The 25,571-nt window shown below is 51.7% G+C and overlaps 1 protein-coding gene across 8 annotated transcripts in view; it reads left to right on the top strand.

Moving 5' to 3' along the window:
* MYOCD (myocardin) overlaps positions 1 to 25,571 on the top strand; it is a 99,750-nt gene that overhangs the window by 71,238 nt on the left and 2,941 nt on the right. For 3 of the 8 annotated variants that reach the window (XM_030461946.1, XM_030461952.1, XM_030461947.1), the window contains exons 2-12: positions 1,709 to 1,774; positions 4,502 to 4,557; positions 9,980 to 10,055; positions 12,257 to 12,418; positions 16,092 to 16,267; positions 17,194 to 17,319; positions 17,830 to 18,089; positions 18,457 to 18,610; positions 19,770 to 20,723; positions 23,852 to 23,965; positions 25,237 to 25,294. In XM_030461946.1, the coding sequence (XP_030317806.1) occupies positions 1,709 to 1,774; positions 4,502 to 4,557; positions 9,980 to 10,055; positions 12,257 to 12,418; positions 16,092 to 16,267; positions 17,194 to 17,319; positions 17,830 to 18,089; positions 18,457 to 18,610; positions 19,770 to 20,723; positions 23,852 to 23,965; positions 25,237 to 25,294 (2,202 nt within the window). The remainder of the gene's footprint in view (positions 1 to 1,708; positions 1,775 to 4,501; positions 4,558 to 9,979; positions 10,056 to 12,256; positions 12,419 to 16,091; positions 16,268 to 17,193; positions 17,320 to 17,829; positions 18,090 to 18,456; positions 18,611 to 19,769; positions 20,724 to 23,851; positions 23,966 to 25,236; positions 25,295 to 25,571) is intronic. The other 5 variants (XM_030461948.1, XM_008494517.2, XM_030461950.1 and 2 more) reach the window with 3 other exon arrangements.

Genomic DNA, 25,571 nt, shown 5'->3' on the forward strand with positions numbered 1-25,571 from the left:
GCTACATCTCCCCAAAGGAAGTGCAAAGCCCTGTATATGGTTCTTCAATATTGTGAGCAGTCACAGAGAAGGTTCTGTACAGAGAAACTGGAGTCCACAACACCTTGTGTGAGATACCTACCACGAGCTGGGTACCATTACACTGCCTCTATAGGCAAGGAGGAAAGACAGGCATACCTAAAGTATGGAGTGCCTGGTTTGATTATGGTGTCCCTTGAGGGGGATGACACCTAGATGCAGACACCTGGATCTGATGTAGATCCAGATGTCCAAACCTGTGGGGGTCTAAATCTGTGTCCATGGGCTGAGCCAGCACTGACTGGGTGGTGCCATGGGGCAATGAAGGGCTACAGACTTCCTGACAGCCTGTGATCCCAGCCACCAGCTTCACCCTGGCATAAGAGGACCAGCATCCGAGCAGACCTTGCCAGGTACTCAAGGCCACATCTTTAGCTCACAGCAAAAATCTATCTCTGGTGTTGGAATTTGTCAGGAGATTGTTGTCCCACATGAGGCTTCACTGAACATCTGCTCTGAATGTGAAACATGGTGTGTGCAGAGGACATAGAAAGTCACAGGCAAGGGCATCCCAGGGAGCTTTGTTCTCTGGGGACTCCTTTGGAAAGGATTCTTGTTCAGGTCCATCCCATGTCCCAGGGAAGCTGCAGTGCAGACCCTGAGCTGTTGGTAGAGTCTGCTCCTGAGGACAACTGCTCTTCTCTCTTCCTCTTCCAATACCACCTCTCTTGAAGCAGCTATAGGGATGCTGGGGCTGTGCTGGTAGACAGAGGACACTCTTGTGGTTCTCTTGTGGCTGCTGAAAGGGGGGTGTCCTCATGGCAAGCGGTACTTGGTTTCCAGCAGGAGAACATGGAAGCCAATTTTGTGTTTTATTTCGTGATACAACTGTCTATCTTCTTGAAGACAAATTTGCAAAAAAAAAGGTGTAGCATATGTTACTAACTCAAAGTACAGGCAGGATTGCCTGAGTGAGGGAACAAACCACCTTGTGCAGTCTCGGGCCATGCAGAGGTCCTTGGCCTTGCCCAGGGTTGGCTGCAGGTACTCTGTGGTGAGCAGTCACTACAGACTGAGAGGTGACTCTTAGAGGTCTAATTGAGGTTGTGTAGCTGGGACCATGTCTCTAAGGCACTTTGTGATCCTGATGAGTGGTTCATTCCCATCCATTAGTGCATTGTTTTTAAAAGGAAGGGACACTAGAGACTGCAGACTAGAGTCATTGGAGCTGTGGGTTCATACACCACTAATCTCTCCTCACGCCGTTATCTACATCCCTCTCAGTAGAGGAAACATCTCTGCACCAAGGACCAACCTGTGCAGGGCTGGAGATGTGCTGCCAGGCCCTCAGCAGGGTGATGGGAAAACTCTAGCCACAATGCTAAGGAGAGGGATAAACTCCCAGATTCAGAGTTCAGAGCTGAGGAACTATTTGGGCTGCAGCCACTGCCACCTGAGGCTGCTGTTCCAGGGCAGGAATCAGCCTGTCCCAGGCTGCAGCACTCAGGGCTGGGTGGGTGCAGGCTGCCCACCCCTCAGTGACAGTCCTTGCTGTGGAGCTCTGCTGCAGCAGGGCTGGGATCAATGCCAGACCCCTGTGCCACACACAGACCCCCTGATTGTCCCCTGATGCATTAGTACCTCTGTAAAATCTTGCACCTTTTCCTGATGCTCTCTCTCTCACACACAGTTCTACAGCTGCGGCTTCAGCAGAGAAGGACCCGTGAGCAGCTGGCAGACCAAGGCATCATGCCCCGTGAGTAGCTTTTTTCTGCCTTTTTCACCTGCCCCGGGCTCAGAGGCATTGTGTTCACCTTGGGTACTGCTGGGGCACCGTGTGACACCAGCTGCCTGCTCAGATCACCTCTGAGCAGATGGGGCCCAGGGGAGATTTTGCTTCCTGCCCTATAGAAACATTTTTTTTTCCCTGGTAGCTATGCAGATTGTAATCTGAAGTCAGGAGAGATGCTGATCTTATGCCATCCAAAAATTCAGCTGAATAATTCCTTGTCCCAGAGTTCACTGTAGCAGGACAAGCATGTCCAGTTCCAAGCAGAAGTCACTCTTCATGTGGGAAAGGGCAGAGAATGTCACATCCTCCTGTAAAAGCCAGGAACTTCTGTGGCAGAGTCAGACCCACAGAACTGAATGAGACATATCTGTGCCCAGCCAAGACCCTCAGGGCAGAACTGTCACTGTACACCTGAAGCTGGTGAAACTCCACTGATCCTGTCTGCATCACAGTGATGAATTTCATCTGTCCTGCTCCCATCTCTGACCACATGTGTCCTTGCTAACCTGGCATTCAAACCTGAAGGACAAGCCCCAGGCCAGCATTATCATGTAATCTTTCAGCATCTGAAAGCCAGCTACTAGAGCCCAAAACAGTAACTGAATGAAAATGATCCCCTTCTGCAGGTACATCACTACCAGAGAAATGTTGAGAACTCAATTTCATTTTTCTTCTGTTTACTTATTTAAGCATTCAGATTTTATGCTGCCTGCCTCCAAAAGGCAGGCATTTCAATCCCAGGACCCCAGGAGTTGGAGCTTTAAGCAAAATACTGTGACATTTGTTATAATATCGCAAACACTGGCAATACAGTCCGTGGACAAAAATGTCATAAATTCCCTGACTTGCAAAGTCCACTCTGTAAAAGCGGGCACAGGCAGAGAAGGTGCAGGAGCCCCATCACACACAGGGACCAGCAGTACCAGAGGAGTCTGTGTGCCTGACACTGCCCTGCAGGGCCCAGGGCACAGGACTGGACTTTACCAATGACACCAAACATTTACAACCTTGCACATTGCAGACCAAAAAAACCCAAAACCCTCTTGCTGTATGCAGCCACCATGTCATCCTCTACCTCCAGCCTTAAGCAAGATTATCCCAAGATTATCAACACCCAGCACAGGAACTCTGTCCTCTTGTCTCCAGACGCTCAGCCATTTCAAGCTGACGTGTCATCCCCTGACAAGCTGTCTGAATAACCAGTGCTAGCGATGTCTTTATTCATTTTGCAGACTAATACAGCCTGCAGCATCCACATAATTCCTCCAGAAATCTTGGTAAACTACTAAATTCTGCAACATTTTCCTCTTGAATAGAGCAGAGTTTGGTTAATGCCCACCACACACTCCTGGGGTCAGTGCTCCACAGTGAGCAGGGCTGTAAAATCATCTCTCTTGCTAACTTCATCCTCTCATGTGCACCATTTTATTTTGCTTCTGATGAAATAGCTGTCACAAGTCCTCCTGGCTGTTCACCAGAGCATGGCACAATACCTCCAGCTTGTCTGTGTGTCTGCTTTCAAAATGTGAGGAGCAAGAATGTGCCTTCCAGGTTTTACCTTGAGTCACAGGAGGTTAGAGAGGGGTTGCTCTGGGTGCTGCCCTCCAAAAGTCAGTTCAGATGGTCTCCAAACACTTCCTGGCTGTCCCTCAGGCTTCTATGATGGAGGATAACATGGCCTGTGTGAAAATAATTTCCATCTTTATTGGATACTGTTCAGAAGATGAAAAGGGAATTCCTGTTGCCAAACAAGGAGTTGTAGCAGACTGGATTTTTGGGTCAGGACACCTTCCTTATGCTAATGGGAACAGCTAATTGTGCTTCCTGATAAAGCCAGAAAATAATTTTTTGCAGGATCTGAAAAATATTAACCCCTTCAATGTGCAAATTCTGCTTCAGTTTCTACTGAACCAGAGCCAGCAAGGAAATGTGCAAGGTCCTCTGAGATTCCAGTACAGACATTTCCCATGGTATTGGTGTTCACTGGTCCAAGAGCCAGTGATCATTGGCTTTGTTTTGGGACCCCCCTCTGGGTCAGTCCTCCTTGATGTCAGGAGGAGCTGAGAGCATGATCTGCTGCCCAGGACGTGGATGGGCAGCTGCTCAGGAGGACCCATGTCACACAGATGCTTCTGAGCAGGGCATAGGACAAATGTCCAGGCAGAGGAAACATAAAGGAAAATGGAGTGCAGTCACTGATGGAACAGGGACAAAAGGACCCCAGCTTTGGGTTCTTCCCTAGAAACACCCTTGCCTACATAGCTCCAGGAGATGAGACAGGTCTTTTGGGTTTTCCTGCTGTCCTCAAGACTCAGGAGGTTTTATTGCAGGGAAGGTTGTTGCTCTTCCCAGATCTTTCTTCTGGGGATGTGGTGCCTTCCACAACCTGCAGGAAGCACTGCAGAGAAGAGCCATGGCTGCTCCCTGATGTGTCTCATGGAGCACTCACCCCTTCCCTGCCCCCTGCAATCCCCGTGCCCTTCATCTCTTCTGCTCTCTCACCATGGGCTGGCTGAGAGCATGGGATTTCCCAGATCTCTCCCAAGTTATTTTTAGTTAGCACAATAAAGAGAACAGCTAGTTTGTGTTGCTATTTTTACAGCACTCACATGGAATTGCTGTTGCTGAATATCCTGGTGGCTGCTTGCTTCCTCTCCTGTGCTGACTGCTCCTCTTTCTTTCCTGTTGCAGCACTGAAAAGCCAATCCACATTCCATGAGCAACGAAAAAGTCTGGAGCGAGCCAAGGTAACTCCTGGAGCCATCCCAATGAGGAACCTGTGGGCTCGCTTTGCATGCATTGTGGGGTTTGAAAGCACCTTCCACCACTGTCCCCTCCTCCAACATCCTTTATCCAGGCCCTGAGATCAAAGTTGAGGGTCAGAACCTCTCTCCTGCCTCCACATGGGAAGGCAGGTGTCAAACCAGGGTTCACAGATGCTCTGGAAGCCCTTCTCCAAGCAGGGGAGGTTGAAAAGGGCAGAGAGACCTCCTGTGCCCTGAGCTATGGGGTTTCACAGCAGCCCCTGTGTTTTTTCAAGAGTCTGTGGCCAGGACATGGTTCAGCATGGTATTGGCAGTCCTTCCGGGAAATTTCCAGCAAGCTGAAGTGCTGTTTTCCTCTCTAAACCATGCCCACAGCCTGCTCCTCACTGCTGGCTGCTTAGTCAGCAGTTAGAGGGGTTAGAGGACAGAGTCACAGAATCATTTTGGTTGGAAAAGACCCTTAGATTGTCAAGTCCAACTGGTACCCCAAAACTGCCAAGGCCACCACTGCCCCATGTCCCTCAGCACCACATCTCCAGGGCTTTGAAACCCGCAGGAATGGGAATTCCACCCCTGCCCTCGGCAGCCTGGGCCAGGGCCTGACAATCTTCTGGGGGAAGACATTGTTCCTAATATCCAATTTAAACCTCTCCTGGAACAACTTGAGGCCATTCCTCCTGTCCCATCACTTGTTCCTTGGGAGCAGAGCCTGACCCCCCCTGGCTCCAACCTCCTCTCAGGGGGTTGCAGAGAGCCACAAGGGCATGGTCTTAAGTTGTGCCAGGGGAAGTTTAGGTTAGATATTAGAAAGAATTTCTTTACAGAGAGAGTGATCAAGCATTGGAATGGGCTGCCCACTGAAGTGGTGTATTCTCTGTCCCTGGAGATATTTAAAAAGAGACTGGATGTGGCACTCAGTGCCATGGTCTAGCAACCGCAATGGTGGTTCAATGGTTGGACTCGATGATCTATGAGGTCCCTTCCAACCCAGCCAATTCTATGATTCTATGATTCTATAAGGTCTCCCCTCAGCCTCCTCTGCTCCAGGATCAACACCCCCAGCTCCCTCAGCTGCTCCTGGGTAGACTTGTGCTCCAGACCCTTCCCCAGCTCCATTCCCTTCTTTGGACACACTCCAGCCCCTCAATGTCCTTCTGGTCCTGAGGGGCCCAGAACTGACCCCAGGATTGGAGGTGCAGCCTCCCCAGTGGCCAGCACAGGGGGCAATCCCTGCCCTGCTCCTGCTGGACACACTATTCCTGTCAAAGGCCAGGATGCTGGTGGCCTTCTTGGCCACCTGGGCACACACTGACTCATGTTCAGCCACCATCAATCAACACCCCAGGTCCTTTTCCTCAGGGCACTTTTCAGCAGGTCTGCCCCAAGCCTGGAGCATTACCTGGGGTTGTTGTGACCCAAATGCAGGACCCAGCACTTCATACAATTGACCTCAGCATGGCCAGCAGCAAAGAAGGACTGAAGGAGCCTATTTACCATGAATTCAGCAGGAATGCAGATGACCTCTGTCACCTGGAGCCAGTCCCCTGTCCCCACTCTCACACTCCTCACCAGAGTGCCTGGGTTTTAACTCCCCGGTGCAGAGTGGCCATTAGGACACACCACATGCCAGGGGCTAAGTGGGCCAGGCTCCAACTGGCCCCATTATCTCACTGCACTCAGGATTCCCTAAATATTCCTGAAGGCAGAGATAAGATAAGTAGCCATTTTCAGAACACATCAGAAGTCCATGATGTGATCACTTTTTGGGAAATCACACCAGTTTTCCAAGCACCCTCCATCCAGCCTTGGCCAAACTGGGGGAATGTCCATGGGAAAAGGAGTGCTCAACCATGCAGGTTTTGCTTGATCACTTGAGTTTGTTCCATTAATCTGCAAAACGTGTTTGCAGTCATGTGGGAAAGGACATTTGCAAGGATGGGTAATTGTGAAATGTGTAGAAGCACTCTCTGGAACTTAAACACACTTTGAATCTCTTGCCCTGAGTCTCCCGTGGCAATAAACAGATAGCATAAGAAATATAATATGACTCTGAAAAATTAGTATGCTTACAAAATTTCAAGCAGTCCAAAGTATGCTTGAACTGTCATATATTTTACAGTTCAAGTATACATTTGTGTCTCTGTCTTTCTCTTGAAAGGCTTTCACTGGCTAGTTGCCTCAGGAAAAGGGAAGGATGCGCTCCTCTGTCCCAAGCTGCCTTCATTTTTAGAGCATGCCGATGAAGACACTAACGAGCACAGCCCATAACAAACATACACTCCTTTTCAAGAATTCCCTGCTTACAGCTGCGATGGGGAAGGAGCAGCAGCTGTTTCTGGATAATTAGCTGATATTCCTCCAAACTGATGTTTTGTAAACAGAAAGCAGATAACAATAACCACTTTCATGTGTTCTGAAAGCTCTTCTGCTTCAGCTGATGCTAAAAAAACCCCATATCTGAGGTATTTCTCTACCATTTGCACCCTAGTGACACAAATGCAGCTTAAAACCAGCCAGGGTCAGCAGGAACTAAAATTGTAGCAGAAAGTCAGGCTAAGGCAGTGGGAATGATGGGTTCAATGTGAACAATTCTGCATTGGAAGGAGAGCAATGCAAGCTTAGGCCAAGTCAGGACTTGATCTGAGGTTTATCTGGAAATGCATTAAGTGCATTTAATTGCTTGCACCAGGCAAACCAACCCAGAGTCCAAACAGAGGATTGTGTTGGTGAGAATACACTGGGAGAAAATATGGGGGAAGAGTAAGAAATTGTAAAGACTTCAGTAACTAAAATGTCTGTTATTTGTTTAAACATGTCACTGGCTATGTTTGAGGCTGGCACCAGGCCAGTGCAGCAGGCTTTGAAGTCAGTGTCCTGTCACAGATGTCTGGGTTAGGGGACAGAGGGCAGGCTGAGGTTTCTGAGGCAGCCTGGCTCAGCAGGGCTGCAGCACTTGCTCCCAGCACCCCAGAGAGTGTGGCAGGGAGGGACTGCAGAGGATGGCAGTGGTACCTTTGCCCCAGAGTAGAACAGCCCCATCTGGGTCATTCCTGGCAGATGTGTGCCCCCAGCAGACATCCCACCTCCCCAGCAGCCTGCCTGCTCCAGTGCTCTCTAACCTGTGCAAGTGTCCCCTGATGTCCAAGCTCTGTGGTTGCAGTTCAAGCCCATCACATTTCCTGCTCACATGCAGAACTTTTTTTCTTGTAGCACTTTTAAGAAGTATTTTGCATCCTGTGTCCCTGTAGCCATCTCACCTCCAGAGTGGCCAGCCTGGCCTCCCCACAGCCCCTCCTCACTGACCCCACCTCCAGCTCACTGGTGGTTTCTGTAGCTTTCCTCCAGCCCCTTCCCATGGATGCATGGTGCAGAATGGGGCCTGGCTATTCATTGGGTCCATCTGACATTCTCACTGTGTCTCCTAGAAAGCTGCCTTCTGGTCTGGGCATGTGCTTCAGCTGCTAACCACTAGATTCTTCAGACTCTTTTCTATTTTTTCTCTATTTATGCAGTAACTAATTTCTGCTAAGGCCACTGCCCAGTGACCACTGCAGAAGGATCTCTGGTGGATTAAGTCTTAATCTACCTCAGGGTTTAATCAGCTGGTTTAGCTGTGGCTACCTGTGACCTGAGTACAGTCCTTTCCAAATGCCCTTCTTTAATTTGTATCAAATGTATTTCAGCTTTTTTCTTCAATTATTCCAGATCATGTTGCATTGCAATCTCTTAGCCCTGAATGATTCAGAGCTAAGGAGTTTGTTTTATATCATGCAAGATACTAATAAATGTATTGACTAGTAGGAAAAATTTCTGTGTATCATGATTTGTTATATTCTTCTGTTTAGACTGTAAGCCATTCCTAATTCCTCTGGTGACCCACAGCTATGCTCTTTTTTTATGTTAGTCTTATCCAGACCAAATTTCTCTGGCTTGCATGTGAGAAAGCCATGTGAGATAATGTCAAAACATGCTTATAGTCAAGCTACATGACACTGATTTTTTATTCTTGTAACAGAAATCTGTCATCTCTCCAGAGAAGGAAACTAGGTTGGTGTGATGTCGTTCATTCTTCATTAATCCATTCTCGCTGTCACTCAGCTCCTTTCTATCTTCAAAATCCATTTATACAGATTGTTTGATTACTTGGTCTAACATCTTCCTGACTGGTTTATAATTTCCTGTTTTCTTTGTTCCATCTCTTTTAAAGCAAGGAATTATGCTCACTCTTGCCCTGTTTCATGGAGACCCACAGATAGTTGCTAGTATTCTAGTCTTGTGTAGCTCTGTTTGGGAACATTTAATTCATCTGAGTATTCTCCAATCTGTTCTCCAACCTGACAACTGAAACTTCTTCTCTTTTGTTGTTAAGGGTTCTTGTCTTGGTCATCTGATTGATAAATAGTCATTTATCTTTTTAGAGAAGATGGTTTAAAAAGGCATTAAACTGTGAAGTCATCTCAGCAGCATCCACAATTATTTCTCCTGTTTATGGAACACAGACAGCACTTTCCATTGCTTTTTGCTGGCTACAGAGGTGCTTATAAAATCTTCTTCTCATGATCCTGTATACTTTGTACTGTGAATTTTCCAGTTTAGTTCCAGCTGTTTGTACTATTCTTCTGTATTTATCCCAAAGAGTTTAACCTCTTTGAACTACGTACAGGTTTTGCACTATTTCTTCTTGCATATCCAATTAGCAAATGGCTAATAATTTGTCTATGCCATGCTCTAGCTTTTCTTCACCAGCTGCCCTCAACACTGACTTTCTTGGCCCTAATGGAAGTTGTTATTATACCTCTGTGTGCTTTTCTGTTCCTAAAGCCATGAGGAAGCTGGCACATGGGACCATGTTCATCACAAGCTCAGCTGCAGTGATCTGCAAAGTGGATTTTTACATCATAACTGGGGCAGAGGAACCACAGAGCCCAGGAGCTGCAGGAAGGTTAAGTCTCATGGCTGACCTGGGTACAGAGTCAGGGTAATTCCATGTCTTGCTCATCCTAATACCCTGGATTGCCAGGCTTCCCACAGAGCCATTGCTAACAACACACTCTGAAGCTGCCCTGGTGGTGTGCCAGGCCAGGAGCAGATGCCCTTCTCCCACTGAGTAGGTCTCCTCCTTCCCATAAGCTCCCAGAATACTTCAGGCATCAGAAGCCCAAGGGAAATTGGAATGGGCACAGCTTAGGTTTTGGGGATAGTGAACACACCACATTTTCCCTTTTTGAAGAACTTCTCTCCAGGAACAAGTTGGCATCTGAGTGACAAAAATTGCCATTTAGGAGCTCACTCAAACCAGCTTATAATAAATCCAAAATAGCCACGGGATGGCAAAGGGGCAGGCACTCTCTGTACTTTAGTGCTGCTCTAGCCAGGTAACACTCTCTGCATTTGTGTTCTGCAGACTGAAGACTATCTCAAGCACAAGATCAGAAGCAGGCCTGAGCGATCAGACCTGGTCAATATGCACATTTTACAAGGTAAGACTGCCTGAGCTTCTCCACATACTCCTTCTGTCTCCTGCCTTGTGAGTCACATCTCTCCTGCCCCACTTGAGTTCCCTTCAGGACTCTCATCATGATTAACTTTGCCCCAGCTGCTCATGAGAGGCAGATTCAATGGGATACATGTTGTATGAAATTTAGTCCAGAAGTGGTCTTCAGGAGGCAGGACACTCCCTTTTTCCATGACAGAAGGAGACCTAAGGCCATCTAATCTTTGTTCCATCTCTGGCAGGGAACGATATAAGATGTTACAGAAGACAGTGGGGCAAGAGAACAGGTGTGAGAGAGGACTGTTAGACAGCAGTGACAAGGTGTGATCCCCATGAAAAGCATACCTGGGGCATCTGTTGTCCAGGGCACTGAAATCAGGTGTTTACAGTACTCTCCCAACACTGGATATCTTTTGGTTTGCCTTAATTCTTAGTGTTTGATGTGACAATTCATTGTGAAGCAGTCCATGACCCAAGCACGTCCATTTGCAAAGGGCGAGCCCTGCAATCAGTCCCCGAGCCACAGCTACCGTCCCCTCTCCCATCCTGGTGTTCCCTCCCATCCAGAGAGCTGGTAAAGCTCTGCCACCCCTGTCACAGACAGCAGAGCCTGCAGGGTCCCTCCTTTCTCCAAAAATCATGAGCTCCTTGGAGACAGGGAAGATGTGCAGCCTCTCTCCTCAAGTCCTACCAGTCCCCTGGCAGAAGTAGATCACCCTCTGGCCACTGTAGGTTCTTACCTTTGCTCTCAGGATGGATGAAATCCCTGTTTCTTTTTTCTCTGGAATGAAGAAAGGCTGAGCCAAGGGCCCATGCTGGATCAGTGCTGCAGCATTGCTTTTCCCTTTGTTCTCCAACCCTAAAATGAGCTGGCACCATTGCACAGGTGGAAATTTGGTTAAATAATAGAAGTTACATGGCCTGGAGCTGGGGCCTGGGGGCTGTAAGCCAGATGTGGAGGCAACTGGAGAATGCCAGTGAGACACAGCTGTAGGAGAGGTGGATGCCTGGTTGTGCATTGGACATAGCTCTTCTCACACCTCTGCTCCTCATGCTCTGCATTTCATGGAGGTGTGCCCAGGCATATCATGGACTTACATGTCCCTTTGGTTCCTAAAAGGACCTGGAGATGATTGAAATTGTTCAGTCAAGACATCCTGCATCATCTAAATACCTTCCAAGCACACCTTCTGTTACTGTTCACCTTAAAGAACATATAGGTGTTCACTCCTCTGCATAGTCTGAGACCTCGACCATTTCTCCTGACCTCCTGCAAAACATTTTTCTCTGGTATCAAGCCCTGTATCTTGTGTTGCCTACAGCATATCTCCTAGAAGAGTGTCCAGTCTTTGAAGATAGCACAGCCTAAATTCAGCCCTTCTTACTGTAGACCTCTGAGGGTATGGACATGGTCTAGGTGAGGATTTTGCTCCTTCACTACTCACACCTGTGTCACCAGAAGAGCCAGATCACCTTTGTTTGGGAAATGACCACTTTGTATTCTAGTTGGCAGCTGTTCTCTCACCAGTCAATAACTGCAAACATCTCAGCCAGAGCTCAGTAGGGCTGCAGCTTCCAGACCTTCTGTTGTGCTCCTCTCCACTGTCTTGCTTTTCCCCTGGAAGCCTGGAGCACTGTATTCATGCCACTTCCAAATATCTGCTCCCAAAGTCTCGGCTTTCCATCTTCCAGAGCAAGGCATTTACTTCAGTTATTAAACACTGCTAAAGGTTCTTTTCTCCAGCTGTTCCTCAGAAGCAAGGAACACAAGGGCCTGTCGGCTTCTGGGAGGCAGGAGCTGGAGTTCACTTTGACCCTTATGTATCCGATAGTTTGTTGAGGAAGTTTCCATTGCAGATCATCCCTCAACCTTGGAGAAGATGCTCCAGCTGCAATCTGGGTTCACAAGCCTAGGCTGGTAAACAGAGGCTCCTACTTGGGAAGAGAGAAGCTGGACAAATGTCCCAGGAGGTTTAGAGGAAGACTCATGTCCCAAAACCCACCAGCCTCATCTAATCCAGCATCCTGCCTCCCAACCTCTGAGCAGCTCCCCATGTGCATTGAGCCCTGCTCAGGTTTTGGCTGCAGCCCAGAAAGGCTGTGCCAGAGGGGGAGCACATTCTGACTGAGTGCTGTGCTTACAGATGCCCCAGGTCCCAAACTGATGCCTTCCATTTGGCCTTCTAGACTCAGCTGCAGAGGGGTCCATTCAGTCTACCCAAATGAAGCTGAAACGAGCCCGACTGGCTGATGATCTCAATGAAAAGATTGCTCTCAGGCCGGGTCCTTTGGAGCTGGTGGAGAAGAATATTATTCCTGTCGATTCAGCTGTGAAAGAAGCCATAAAAGGTAGTGGAAGTGACTGTGCATGTTGTGTTGTGTGCGTGGCACAGGGCAGGGGCTGGCAAGGCTACAAGGATGTACCATGGTGACTGCAGGGAGTGACCATCTTGGAGTTAGTAGCTGCATTTATTGCTTAAATTTTATTATTTTCACAGTGAGCAACCCAATCCAACATATCCTGGGTTTTGTTACCCAGGCCTGTGAAAAGAGACCTCTTCAAAAAGTGACCATAGACACATGTCCAGGCATGGCTCTTCAGAAAGAACCTCCCTTCATGAACTCCTTCTTTCCAAAAGCATTGATCACATAAAATACTGCTGGAGACAGGACATCCCTTCCTCCCTCTTAAAGGACAAGACCTGGGTGCACTTGTGTGGTTGTGAGGCCAGCCAGGATTCTCTCACTTGTGTCCTGCCAAGCTTTTACATCCCAGTATGTGGAGTTGAAGTGACCCAGGCTCTTTTTTTTTTTCTGCCCAGCGGAGTAGGATGGTGCATGGCTGTGAAAGGTAAATCACCCCCAGGGTGCCAGGCTGCTGGGGAATAAAAGGAGCAGCCAGCAACCCAAAGCAGGGAACATTCCACCTGCCAGTATCCAGCACTTGGCTTATGCCTAAGTGTGGTTTTCCTCCATCACCCATTTTTAGCTGGAAGAGGGAGGCAGAATCCTCCACAATTATTTCCCCCTCGCTGCTGCAGGGATGCTGGTGCAGGAGCTGACACAAAGCAAAAAGGTGACTCATGTTTTGATTCAGGCCCCAGTGCCAGGACAAGGAGGTCCAAAGGAAGAGAAAGGATCAGGACAGACAGTGAGGTCCTGTGGTTCCAGGACAGCAGCCAGTACTTTTGAAGCCTAGGGCCACATCCACATGTCCAAGTTGGCCCTTGGGTCTCAAGTGAGGCACTGAGTGATGCTTTGCCCCCTGGTTCCTCAATTCATGTGATCATTTCCACTGGCACAATCCCATGTTAAGAGCCAGGACACAGAGCAAGCTGAGGAGAATGTCAGGGCTCTGGGATAGGAGGGGCCTTTGAATGACAGGAGTGATGCCAAAAATGAGAATTGAACAGGAAGCACTTTGGCTTTCTCTTCATTTCAAAAACCATCATAAATGACATGAAATATTCCAGGCTCTCACACTGCTCTGTCCTGCCCTGTGACTGCTCCTGCTCTTGGTTTGCCCGCTGTGAAGTGCACACAGCACTCACACTGTGGCTTCTCCAGGGTGGTTCTCCATTTCATTTCACAGATCTTGCCTTTGAAGGTGAAATATTCCAGAACTCTGTCTGAAAGGGAGTTTTTAAGGAGTTTTTAAAGTTTTTAAGAGTTCAAGTAATATCTCCCCAGCTGCTTATCAGAGAGAGGAGTGGGGAAAAAACAAAACAAAACAAAACCCAACAACAACAACAAAAATCAAAACCAAACCAACCTTTTTGTTGTTTCTCTCCAGCTACCATGTTAGAGGCTTCTGGTAAACAGTGATTAATGGCACAAGAAAACAAGAAGTATGGCTTAAAACAGTTTGCTCAATTTTAAATTTCTCCCTTTTCTATTGGCCTTCTGTCACATTGCTGGGGAAAAAAAATGTGTCCTGTAAGCCAGCTTTTTCCCATTTAGAGTGAAGCACACAACCCATGAGGGTCAAACATGAAGTAACTTGGTACTGTTGGGTGCTGTGAGGAGGTGGTGCACCTGCACCAGGAACACAATCCCAGCTCTCAGGTTTCTGCAGGCAGAAGGCCCAGGCTGTGGGATCCTCAAAATGACTTCCAGAGTCAGAGGCACCTTGTGGTTCTCATAGTTTGGGGTGAAGGGCTGAACACAGAGCAGAGATGAGCACTGGCACTTCTGGCCATTAAGCCTTTTGTTTTTGCAATACCAGAAAGATGACAGGGTTTAAAACAATTTTAATTTAACCTTGGAATATCAACTGTTTATACAGTGGAAAGTTCATCTGACGTGTTCCCCTAATCACCTCCGGCAGGGTGAGCAGAAAGTGCCAGACCCCAACTGAAAACCCAGATGTCCCAGTGACAGGAGGCAGCCAGTGCCCTACATAGCTGAGCAGTGATACAAGAACCTTTTTTTACCAGGTCCTTGTCATCACGTTGCCCAGTAAGCTTGAGAGGACAATACCCAGTGCATTAGAAACAGCCCCAAGCAAACACCATTCTGCCTGAGATTACAGCAGAGAGAAGGGATGGTGAAATAACACGGTCAGCCCCAGCCTGGGGCTGGGTGAGAGCAGGACAGATAAGGGCAGCAGCATTCCCCACCCCGCACCGGCCCCTGCTATCTTGTAGCAGGATGCAGCACATTCCTGCCGTGCTCCAGGCTGTGTCCTAAAGGTCCCTTGTGCTTTGGCACCATTTCTCAACCCATCCTAATTAAATGCCAGCCCAGCACGGGGTCTTGCAGACCCACAAGTCCCCCTTGCTTGGTCATTTTTCCCCGAGGGAGCCTGCTGAGGTTTGTCTGCAGGCATGGGGAGCAGTAATAGCCCATGCAGCAGTGCATTTCTCACCAGCTTGGGTCTCCCTCTGGCAAAGGGGGGACAGGCCCCATTTCTGGGGACAAATGAGAAACCTCGGAGACCTGGGAGGAGAGGCTCTTCACAGGACACACACAGCTGTCACATCCCCACCCTGGCTGGGCAGGAGCTCAGGCTCCCTGCCTCTCCCCACCCTGGCACCAGGAGCCAGAGCAGGCAGAGATAACCCTTATCTCTCAGATAGGGACAGGGGTCAGAGCAGGAGGTGTGTGTCAGTGAGAAGGCACACGTTGCTAGACTAGCAGCAGGGACAGGTGGAAGCTTGTCCCCAGGCCCTTCCTATTTCCCCATTTGTCACCTCGCTATCGGCGTGCCAAGCTGCCTGACGAATGCCAGACATGAGCACAAGGAGACTGTGATTATAGACATGCTGCTCCTTCCTTTACCCCCACCTGCAGCTCTCCCAAGGCTCACATGGGACCTTTTCTTTTTCAACACTATCAGCAAGCACTGCGGGGTCAAGAGCTCTTGCCCATCTGACTAGGAAATGGGCTGCTGGGAGCTTTGCGGGGGGAGGGGGGAGAAGCAATGTCTGGAGCAGTCTGGGGGCAGTGGTGGTGTTTTGAAGCATCTTGTGTGGGTGAAGCTTGTGGACAGACACAGGAGTTGGAAGCCTCTGTTCATCTGTAGCAGGGTCCACATGTGTTGGCTCTTGTGTCAGAACCGGATGGGTCACCCTCTGGGTGGATTTCAGCCTCTGTTCTGCTGCTGAGGACAGGGTCCCACACGTGGTGTGGGCTTGGGCTCAGGATGCTCAGCTGGTGGGCAACTCTAATGCCCCACCTCCCTCTCTCAGCCCATTGGGAGGTAGGACAGCAGAGCTGCTCTCGTGCCAGTGCCATCTGCATGCAAAAAGCCTCCTCACCCAGGCTCCTTGGAGACCTCCTCTCTTCTCTCCAGGCAAGGAGCTGATGCTATCTCTTGTCCCCACCAGCCTTAGCTGTGGGAGCACACCGAGGAGCTGCCCCTGCACACGGCTGGGAACAGGGGGTGTCTGAGCACCATGTCCTTCACCCTTGGCCAGGTCTGGAGGCGGTGGGCACAGGCACGGAGGCATCTCACAAGGTTTACCCCATGCCTCCTTCCATCCAAACAGGGCCCTGACGGCTGTCCCTTCTTCCCTGCCAGGCACACAGGTCGTCTTCCCCAAGTCAACCGACGCCTTTGCCTTCGAGGAGGACAGCAGCAACGATGGGCTGTCCCCAGAGCAGGTCAGGAGTGAGGACTCCCCAGGCTCCACCGAGTCGTCAGCCGGCCCCAAGGTCCCGGAGCTGGTCCCTGCTGCCCCTGCGAGTGTGGCACAGGTAGGGCCCAGGGCACCGGGAGAGGGGACGGGCTCAGCCAGGGACCTGCATAATGGACAGGGGGCTGGGGGGCAGCACGGGGCTGGGGAGGACAAAGGGCTGGGGTGGACAAGGGGCTGGGGACACACACACAGGGATGGGAGGACAGACACGGGGATGGGAGGGACAGACAAAGGACTGGGGTCACAAACAGGGATGGGGTCACAAACAGGGATGGGGACACACAGGGATGGGGACACACGCGGGGCTAGGACACACACGCGGCCGGGGCGTCACACACGGGGCTGGGGGGGTCACACACGGAACTGGGGACACTCGCGGGGCTGCGGGGGTCACACACGGGAGCGGGGACACACGCACGGCTGGGGACACACACGGGGGTGGGGACACACATGGGGATGGGGACACACGCGGGGGTGGGAACACACGCCGGTCTGCGCGGGGCCGCCCCGCTCCCTGCCGGCGGTATCGGGTACTGCATATGGGGGGATAGTGGAGGGAGAGGGGGGACTGGAGAGTGAAGTGGGACTGGGGAGGGACTGGGGAGACTGGCCTGGACTGGGTGAAGGGTGGGGATACCGGGAGGACTGGGGTGAACTGAAGTGGACTGGAGTGGGAGTGACTGGATTGTCCAGAATATGGATTTTGGAGACTGGGCTAGTCTGGGGGACACTGAGGGGTCAGCAGTGTACTGGGGAAACTGAGGATGGAGGTCTGAGGTGGAGTGGAGAGGGTTTGGGGACTGGGATGGACTGGGGAGACCGAGGGACTGGGATGGGGCTGAGATAGCCTGGGAGAAGTGTGGCTAGTGAGCTGGAGGATCTTGGACTGCGGGACGGGAGACAACCTGGGGCAGGGGCTGGGCCACCAGGTGCCCCTTGCCCAGTGCCCCTTGCCCATCCCACAGTTCCCCCTCTCCCTTGCAGGATCAGACCCACGAGGCCGACAGCCATGCCCTGGACCCGTCCCCGGGGCAGGACAGGCGGTGTGACAGCCCCAAGCCGTCAGCGGGGCAGGAGAGCCCACCCCTCCCGCTGCCCTCGGCAGTGAAGGTAATGCCTGTGCCTCCAGCCTGCCCAGGAAAGGGGATGCTATGCTGCATCCAAGCCTGAAGTTCCAGCATGCTGCACCCCACATGAGTGGGATATCTGGGGCTTTGTCCTTAAGACTTGGAATAATGCAGGGGAAAAGATTTTGTTGTCAAAAGCTGCAATTCGACTGATTTGGTGATGTATAAGATATAGCATTGCAGCCTGCACTGGTGATTGCTCAGGTCCTGCACTGGAAACATCCTCTAGGGCTAGGAGCAGGAGGAGATGGAAGGCAACGCTGAAAGACCTTCCAGGCAGAAAGGGTCATTCTCCATCTCACATGCTCTCTAGCACAGCTGAGATGAGACATGGCCCTGAGTGATATCCCCCCATGCAGGCTGAGCACCTCTTGGAGCTGAAGTCTCGGGGTGCTGGCAGGAGCTGCTCTCTCTCTGTCCCAGGCCTCTGAGTTCTCTCAGGGGTGGCTGAAGCCCTTCTCCCAGCTAATTCCCTTCCTTCTTGGACCAACAGTCCAAATCATCCAGTGATAGCAAGAACCGTCACAAAAAGCCAAAGGACACCAAGCCCAAGGTGAAGAAACTGAAGTATCACCAGTACATCCCTCCGGACCAGAAGGCAGAGAAGTCCCCTCCGCCCATGGACTCTGCCTATGCCAGACTCCTCCAGCAGCAGCAGCTTTTTCTGCAGCTCCAGATCCTCAGCCAGCAGCAGCAGCAGCAACAGCAACAGCAGCACTTCAACTATGCAGGGATGCACCAAGGCCAACTTAAGTGAGTGGCAATGTGCCAAGAGCAGGTTTTAGCCTTGTCTCCCTCCAAACTTTCCCCTCCCATACCTGATGGTGCCCATGTAAGGAGATAGATACATGCAAGGGAAGCATGAAAGATTATCAAGGCAGCAGAGTACCCTGCAAAGCTGTTCTGTCTCTGTGCACTGCCTGGGCCACCTGTAACATTCTGGTGGGTCACCAACGTTCTCCTTACAACCCAATCTGGTTTTCCCTGGGGCAGGTCATCTTTCAGGTCTCACACAGGAGACAGCAGCCCCAAGGGAGCAGAGATGGTACATTGGGCACAGAGATTCCTCAGGAGCAGGGGAGGGCAGACAAGTTACCCCAAATCTCCTTTGTTATTTCAGGCAATCAAATGAGCAAATGGTCAAAAGTTCAAATTCTTCATCAACTTCTGCCAACAACACCCCTCTTTCTCCTGTGAAAACCACCTTTTCAGGCCAGACTTGTGTCTCATCTATCAAGCCAGGACCTCTGCCATCTAACCTGGATGATTTGAAAGTGAGTGCAAACTTTGTCACTGCCGGAGCAGAGTCCTGGAGCTTGAATGTGCTTTGCTGGTCCTGACACGTGCAGTGTAGTGCCATGGGCTGAGCTGGCCAGGAGTGACCAAATGTTACAGAGCAGCAAACTAGAACCACCACACTGTGAGCAGTCATCACACTGGGTCAGGAACCAGTCACCACAATGGTAACTGGAAACATGGGTTTGCTGCTCTGCAGGTGGAGTGTGAGTGAGTTACTCCAGGGCATGTGTCTGCAAGTCTTAGGTCTAACTTGAGATGGCTGCAGGCCAGGCCATCAGGTCAGGGACTAAAGGATGATCTGTGCTGCTGCTCCTGGCTCCATACCTTCTGTGGTTTTATGGCAGACATTAGGGATGCTGCTAGGAGAAGCAGCATCCTCCAGCCAGAAGCTAGGAGGTCATCATGGCCTCCATTTAGTGCTCATTGCAGCCAGGCCAACTTAGCTCTGCACAAGAAAGTATCTCCTGGAGTCTGCAGCTACAAGCACTGCTTTAAGCAGTATCTAAATGTTGACAGGACAGGCAGAGCATGAGGGATAATCAGTCCCATCAAGGGCTTTTTAATATTTTGCTAAGAAAGCCTCAGCCATGGGTAAGGCCAAGTCCTTTTAAGAGCAGAGACCTAGGGACAATACTCATTACTGGAGAAAGAAGATGAGACAAAACTAACATGAGTTTGGTGTAGCAATGCCCCAGCTCAGATGCCTGAACACGGTGCAGTCACCTGAACATGGAGTATCTTGCTCCAAGGTCAAATTCTTTGAACTAAAGGATGCAATCAGCTGGTTCCTGTTCTGTGGATATGTCCTCTGCTCATGTAGAAACCTTGAGCAAGGAAGGAAATCTTGGGTTGCCTCTGTGGCTCAAGGACCTCTGCTGGTTCATGGAGTGCAGTAGCAGTTCCTGGAGGAAGAAGGAAGGTTTTCTTGTCAGGGAAGGTTTAGGTCCTGCAGAACACACCGTGATCAGGGCTGTGTGTGGTGACACTGGCGACTGCAGGTGCCACAGTCAGCACCCGGGATGTCAGATATTTGAAGTGGGAAGCTGGGAGCCTGTGACCAGAGACTCCTAGAAATGTTTGGTTTCTAAAGGGCTCATCTGCTACTGGGACTGATCTTGATGACTTTTCTTCTAGGTGTCAGAGCTGAGACAGCAGCTCCGAATACGAGGTCTGCCCGTGTCAGGTACCAAAACAGCACTGATGGAACGGCTGAGGCCCTTCCAGGAGTGCAGCAGCAACACTGTGCCAAACTTCAGTGAGATCACCACCGTCACCTTCCCAGTCACTCCAACAAGCACTCTGTCAAGTTACCAGTCACAGTCCTCCACCAGCATGTTATCAAATGGCTTCTACCACTTTGGCAGCACCAGCTCCACCCCACCCATCTCTCCAGCCTCCTCTGACCTCTCTGTGAGTGGCTCTTTGCCAGACACATTCAATGATGGGCCCATGTCTTCTCCACAGTTTGGTCTCCAGGCATCTCCAGTTCATGGAAGTGCTGAAGAAAGCCTCATGAGCAGCATGAATGGAGGCAGTATCCAGCTGGAGCTGGAAGGGATTGACACAGAAAAAGACAAGATGCTGGTGGAGAAGCAGAAGGTCATCAATGAACTGACTTGGAAGCTGCAGCAAGAGCAGAGGCAGGTGGAAGAGCTACGCATGCAGCTCCAGAAGAGAAAGAGAAGCAATGGCCTTGAGGAGAAGCAGCAACCCTCTCAGCATTTCTTTGGTGTTCCCATCAAGCAAGAAAACTCAGTGTCCAGTTGTCCATTTGCATCCAAACAAACTACCTTGAAAGGCCAGGCCAGCAGCTCGGATAAGTTAAGTAACTGTGGGGTGTCACAGCTGCCGCACATTGTGAACAGCCGCTGCTTGGAGCCTGCGGGGCAGAGCACCATCACCTCCTCCACATTCCTCAGCCCGCAGTGCTCCCCCCAGCACTCTCCTCTTGGGGCCGCCAAGAGCCCGCAGCACATCAGCCTCCCTCCCTCCCCCAACAGCCACTATCTCCTCTCGGTGTCTCCCGGCTCCCAGGCAGAGGTCCGCAGCGCTTCCCCGCAGAGCAGCAGCTGCCTGCGTACCGCACCGGTAAGTGGAGAGCAGCCCGAGTGCACCGCAGCGCTGAGCAGCCCCGTGTCTGCTGGAGCCCAGTCAGACATCCCAGTTTGAGTCCTTCCCTGTTAGAGCAGGACCGCTGGCACCCAGGGTGGGTACCCAGGGGCTGTAGCAGCAGTGGGGCTGCCTGGAAAGGCAGAGAGTGGTCCGGATGGGCAACAGGTTGGAAGCTGATGGCTCTGCAGAGTCCTCTGCAGGGCATCTCCTGGGGACGCCTGCTGCCACCACATCCAAGTGCCATAGGGGGCACAGCTCCCCTCTTTTCCAGAGGACCCCAGCACACCTCTCCCTGCCCCTGGGTGAGCATTAGAAAAGCTCCCTGTGGCCTGAGAGAGTCCTGGCATAGCATCCACTGCCCCATGGAGCCCTGGCACAGATCCCTGCACCCTGGGGAAGCCCTGGAACAGCTCCCTCTGCCCCTGGTTAAGCATTGGCACATCTCCTTCTGCCCATGGAGGAGTCCTGGCACAGCTCCCTCTGCCCTGGGGAGCATTGGCACAGCTCCTTCTGCCCTGAGAGGCCCAATACAGCTGTTCTCCCCCCAGGGGGAGCGCTGGCACAGCTTGCTGTGCCCCATGGGGAGTCCTGGCACAGTTTCCCTCTTCCCCAGAGGACCCCAGCACAGCTTTCTCTCCCGCCGGATGAGCACTGGCAAAGCTCCCTGTGTAGTGGGAGAGTCCTGGCATGGCATCCTCTGCCCCATGGAGCCCTGGCATGGTTCCCTCTGCCCCCCGGAGCCCTAGCACTGTTTCCTCCACCCTGGGGAAGCCCTGGCACTGCTCCCCCTGCCCCAAGGAGCCCTGGCAAAGGGAAGCACCAGCACAGATCTCTCAGCCCCTGGGAGAGCCCTGGCACAGCTTCCTGCACCCCAGGGAAAGCCCAACTGCAGTGCTGCAGGGCTTTTAGCATCTTGCTGAGCCGTTACAGCTCCTAGCAGCGTGTGAGCGATTTTGGCCATGGGGTGGAAGGAGGGCTGTTGCCCCAGTCATATGGGAAGCCTTAGCTTGGAAAGATAGAGCAGGGCTTTCAATTAGGATCTGCAGTCGGATAGAACTTGTGCCTCCATGCCAGGCAACCACCACAGAGCTGTGGTTGTGGCAACCAACTGCAGAGTTGTCCCTTCAGCACCCAACACTCCTTACTCAGCCCTCTGGACATATATGAAAGTGTGGAGAGGGCACACACTGCCAATAGACAAGTGCTGCACAGATCCAAGCTGGGTGGAGAATGGATTGAGAACAGCCCTGAGGAGAAGGGCTTAGGGGTGTTGGGTGGTGAGAAACTGAACACAAGCTAGAAATGGAAGCTCGAAGCCCAGAAAGCCACCCGTGTCCTGGGCAGGTCAAGAGAGGGGATTCTGCCCCGCACTGGTGAGACCCCCCCCTGCAGTCCTGGGTCCAGTCCTGGGGTCCCAATAGAAGAAAGACATGGAGCTTATGGAATGAATCCAGAGGAGGCCAAAGAAGGCTGGAGCAGCTCTGCTCTGGATCCAATCTGGGAGAGATGGGATTGTTCAGCCTGAAGAAGAGAAGGCTGCAACGGGGAGACCTTAGAGCACCTTCCAGTGCCTGAAGGGGCTCCAGAAAAGCTGGGGGGGGAGGGATGGGATGAGGGGCGACAGTTTCAAGCTAAAAGAGGGGAGATTGAGATGAGATCTGAGGGACAAATTCTTTGGTGTGAGGGTGCTGAGCCCCTGTCCCAGGTTGCCCAGAGAAGCTGTGGCTGCCCCATCCCTGGCAGTGTTCCAGCCCAGGCTGGATGGGGCTTGGAGCAACCTGGGCTGGTAGGAGGTGTCCCTGGTTGTGGGACAGGGGTTGAACTGGGTTGTCTCTAAGGTTTCTTCCAAACCTAAACCAACACGTGATTATGTGATTACAGCCCCAGTTCATTTCATGGGTAGGAGGCACACAGCATGGCCAGTGATGTGGGCAGTGGAGAGTAATTTTGGGTGAGAGGGACAGAGTGATGCCAGAGGGTGAGCAGGGGTGTGCAGTGCTGTCTGGCTGAGATGACAGTGAGAGCAGTGCTGTGGGTGAGCAGGGCAGGGGGCAGAGATCAGGGAATGCAGTAGGCAGTGGGATGCAGTGGATGACCCCATCTGTGGGGCATGGAGCTGCAGAGGTGAGCGGGGCCATGGGGCAGAGCTGTGGGTCTAGCAGGCAGTGGGGCACAGTGCTGTGAGGAGAGGAGTGGTCACTGAGAGCTGCTGGGAGCACCCTGGGGGCATCTCCATCTCCTTCCTCTCTGCCTGACTACAGTGAGCATAGAGAGGTGATTGCCCCATAGTCTCCTGCAGCTCATCCCACTGTAACACCCCTCACAGGGGTGAGGGTCCCTCTTCAGCCACAGCTCCTGCTGTGCTCAGCACTCAAGTGCTGTCCCCCGGGCAGGGATACTGTTCTCTCCACAGAAAGGTGGCCAGGATATGCTTGGCCAGACTGGGTGGTCTCACTGCTGCTCTGGATCCACTTGTGAGTCTGACCCACCTACCAGAGCCATGCTGCACTCCCTGGCACTGGCTCTCATGGGCCATGGCAGCTGCGGGCAGGGGGCTGGGAAGGGAACATAGGGCCAAGAGGTGATGGGGACAGCATCTGGCAGGCACTGCACCTTCAGATGAACCCCTCCTGGAAGAGGGTACTGGCAAAAGGCTGGCACCAATATGCAGGCAGAGGCACAGCTGAGGCACTCTTTTGAGTGGTCTTCCTCAGCTTGGGCTCTGCAAAATGCTCTGGATGGGCTCTGATGGAGAGAGTTCCTCAGAGAGGGGCTGGGAGGCAGCAGACAGCCAGGGGAGAGCTTCATCCCTGGCTTTGTGCAGCCAGCACCTGGCAGCCCAATTCTCTCACCCTGGTTCTGCATATTCGTGGTGGTACTGAGCACTAAGATGCCTTCTGTCATTATGCCTGTACCAAAAGGCCAGCCCAGAGCTAGTTTACCTGCTCTCAGCTGCCCCCAGGACAGGCACTTTGAGCTGATTTGATCCACAAGATCATTCCTTTCCCTGGCACCATTCTGGCTTCAACAGGGCTGAGGGGGCTGTGCCTCTCACCGTGCCTCCCTGTGCATTGACTCCGTTTCCCTGTATTTCCCCCACGCAGATGACAACGCAGGCAGGTCAAAAGTTTTCTATTGCACCCCCAAGTTTTTATAAGTCAAGCCCAGCCCTCTCAGAGGTAAAGCAGCCTCCACCCTATGAGGATGCAGTAAAGCAGGTAACTGCATGATTTTTATTTTCTATAGGGTTAGGGCTGCACAGGGCATTCTTTTGTGGTCAATACAACTCATCTGGAGGAGTTACAACCTATTATGGGCTCTCTGGTGGGTAGGACAGGACTGTTTCCATAAGGAATAGGCTTTTCTGGAAGAGTTAGTTGCTGGATAACTGCCACAAAGCAGACAGACACCAAGCTGGATGGGATAGCATATTCTGTACCAGCCCACCCTGGGGTCCTGCCACCCACACAAATACCCCGGGACTTCTGTGTTGCAAGACAAACCTCTCTTAGGGCACGGCGCTCTGAGGTCCAACAGGTGTTCCAGCAGAAATCAGTTGCCCTCAGGATTGGTTAGCCAAGCTCGGTGCTACTGCTCTAGATTTGACAGACCTCTCTGCTGACTTGCTCATAAATGAGCTGAAGCTGTGCTTCAAGCCTCCCCTTTTATTGGCCCCCTAATCCTGCTCATGCGCAGTTGGGGCCTGCCCTAATCAGGCACAGGTGGGCTTAACACAAGCTCATGCCCACTACTGGTAATTAGTGGCACCTGGTTGCCTCATTTCACTACGCTTCTGTGTGCTTTTTTGGGTGCACAGTGCTAAGGGAAAAACAGACTCTTGAACATTCCCAAGTCACCAGGAAACCTCACCTTCCCCATTAGCAAAGTGCCCTTCTCCATGCCATCTGCCTCCCTTCTCCTTCTCCTGGAGCACTGCTCCCACCAGGAGGAGGTTGCCATTGCCCATCAACCCCTTACTTCTTGTGAAAATCCGGCAGCAGCCAATGCTGGTCATGATGGTGCCTGTAGGAAAATGGAGTGAATCTGTTGGCAGTGATTAAAATGAGCTTATGCTGGCTGGCAGGAAGGGATGCAGAAAATCTTTCCAGTCTCTGGTCAGGGAGAGGATGAGGATGATGCACTGCATCCCAGGAGGTGCAGGAAGTGCAAAGAGGCACATGCCAGCATCAAATGGTAGGTCCAAAGTGTCAGCATGTCCTGATGAGCCTGGGAAGAGGCATTCTGTGGTGACCACTGAGCAGAGAGTAAGCAGCAGGGCAGGGGGCACCCGGCACCAAGGTCCCTGGATCTACCCTGTGTGTTCTGAGGCCCTGCAGTGCTCACCTGAGAGCCATTGCCTTCCCAATGCGGCAGTGGCATCTCTCCTGCATGGGAGAAAATCCATCTGTGGGGTCTAGAGCCATCTGCCTGGCTGGTGGCTGAAGGGCCTCTCCTCCTAATGTCCTCTTATCTTTGTTGTTTGCTGCAGCAGATGACACGAAGTCAGCAGATGGATGAGCTCCTGGACGTGCTGATTGAGAGTGGAGGTATACACTGCTTCCCTGTTCCCCTCCAGGGCTTCCCCTCCAGACAGCATCAGTCCCTGGGGCTCAGCACACTCCGTGTCCCCCAGCAGAGCTGCCCAAGTTGTGCACAGCTTTCATTTGCCCTCCCTGTGCCAGCAGCCACTGAGACTGAATCCAAAACCACCCTGGCACTCCCAGAGCCCTCTCCTTGCCTGTGCAGACTCAGTGGGGTGGTTGGGCTTGGTTGTGGCCTGTGCAGATTAGCCAGAGACTAGGGCACAGCACAACCAGCACCCTC

This window comes from Calypte anna, chromosome 18 (assembly GCF_003957555.1).
Source record: "Calypte anna isolate BGI_N300 chromosome 18, bCalAnn1_v1.p, whole genome shotgun sequence".
In the NCBI taxonomy this organism is placed as follows: domain Eukaryota; kingdom Metazoa; phylum Chordata; class Aves; order Apodiformes; family Trochilidae; genus Calypte; species Calypte anna.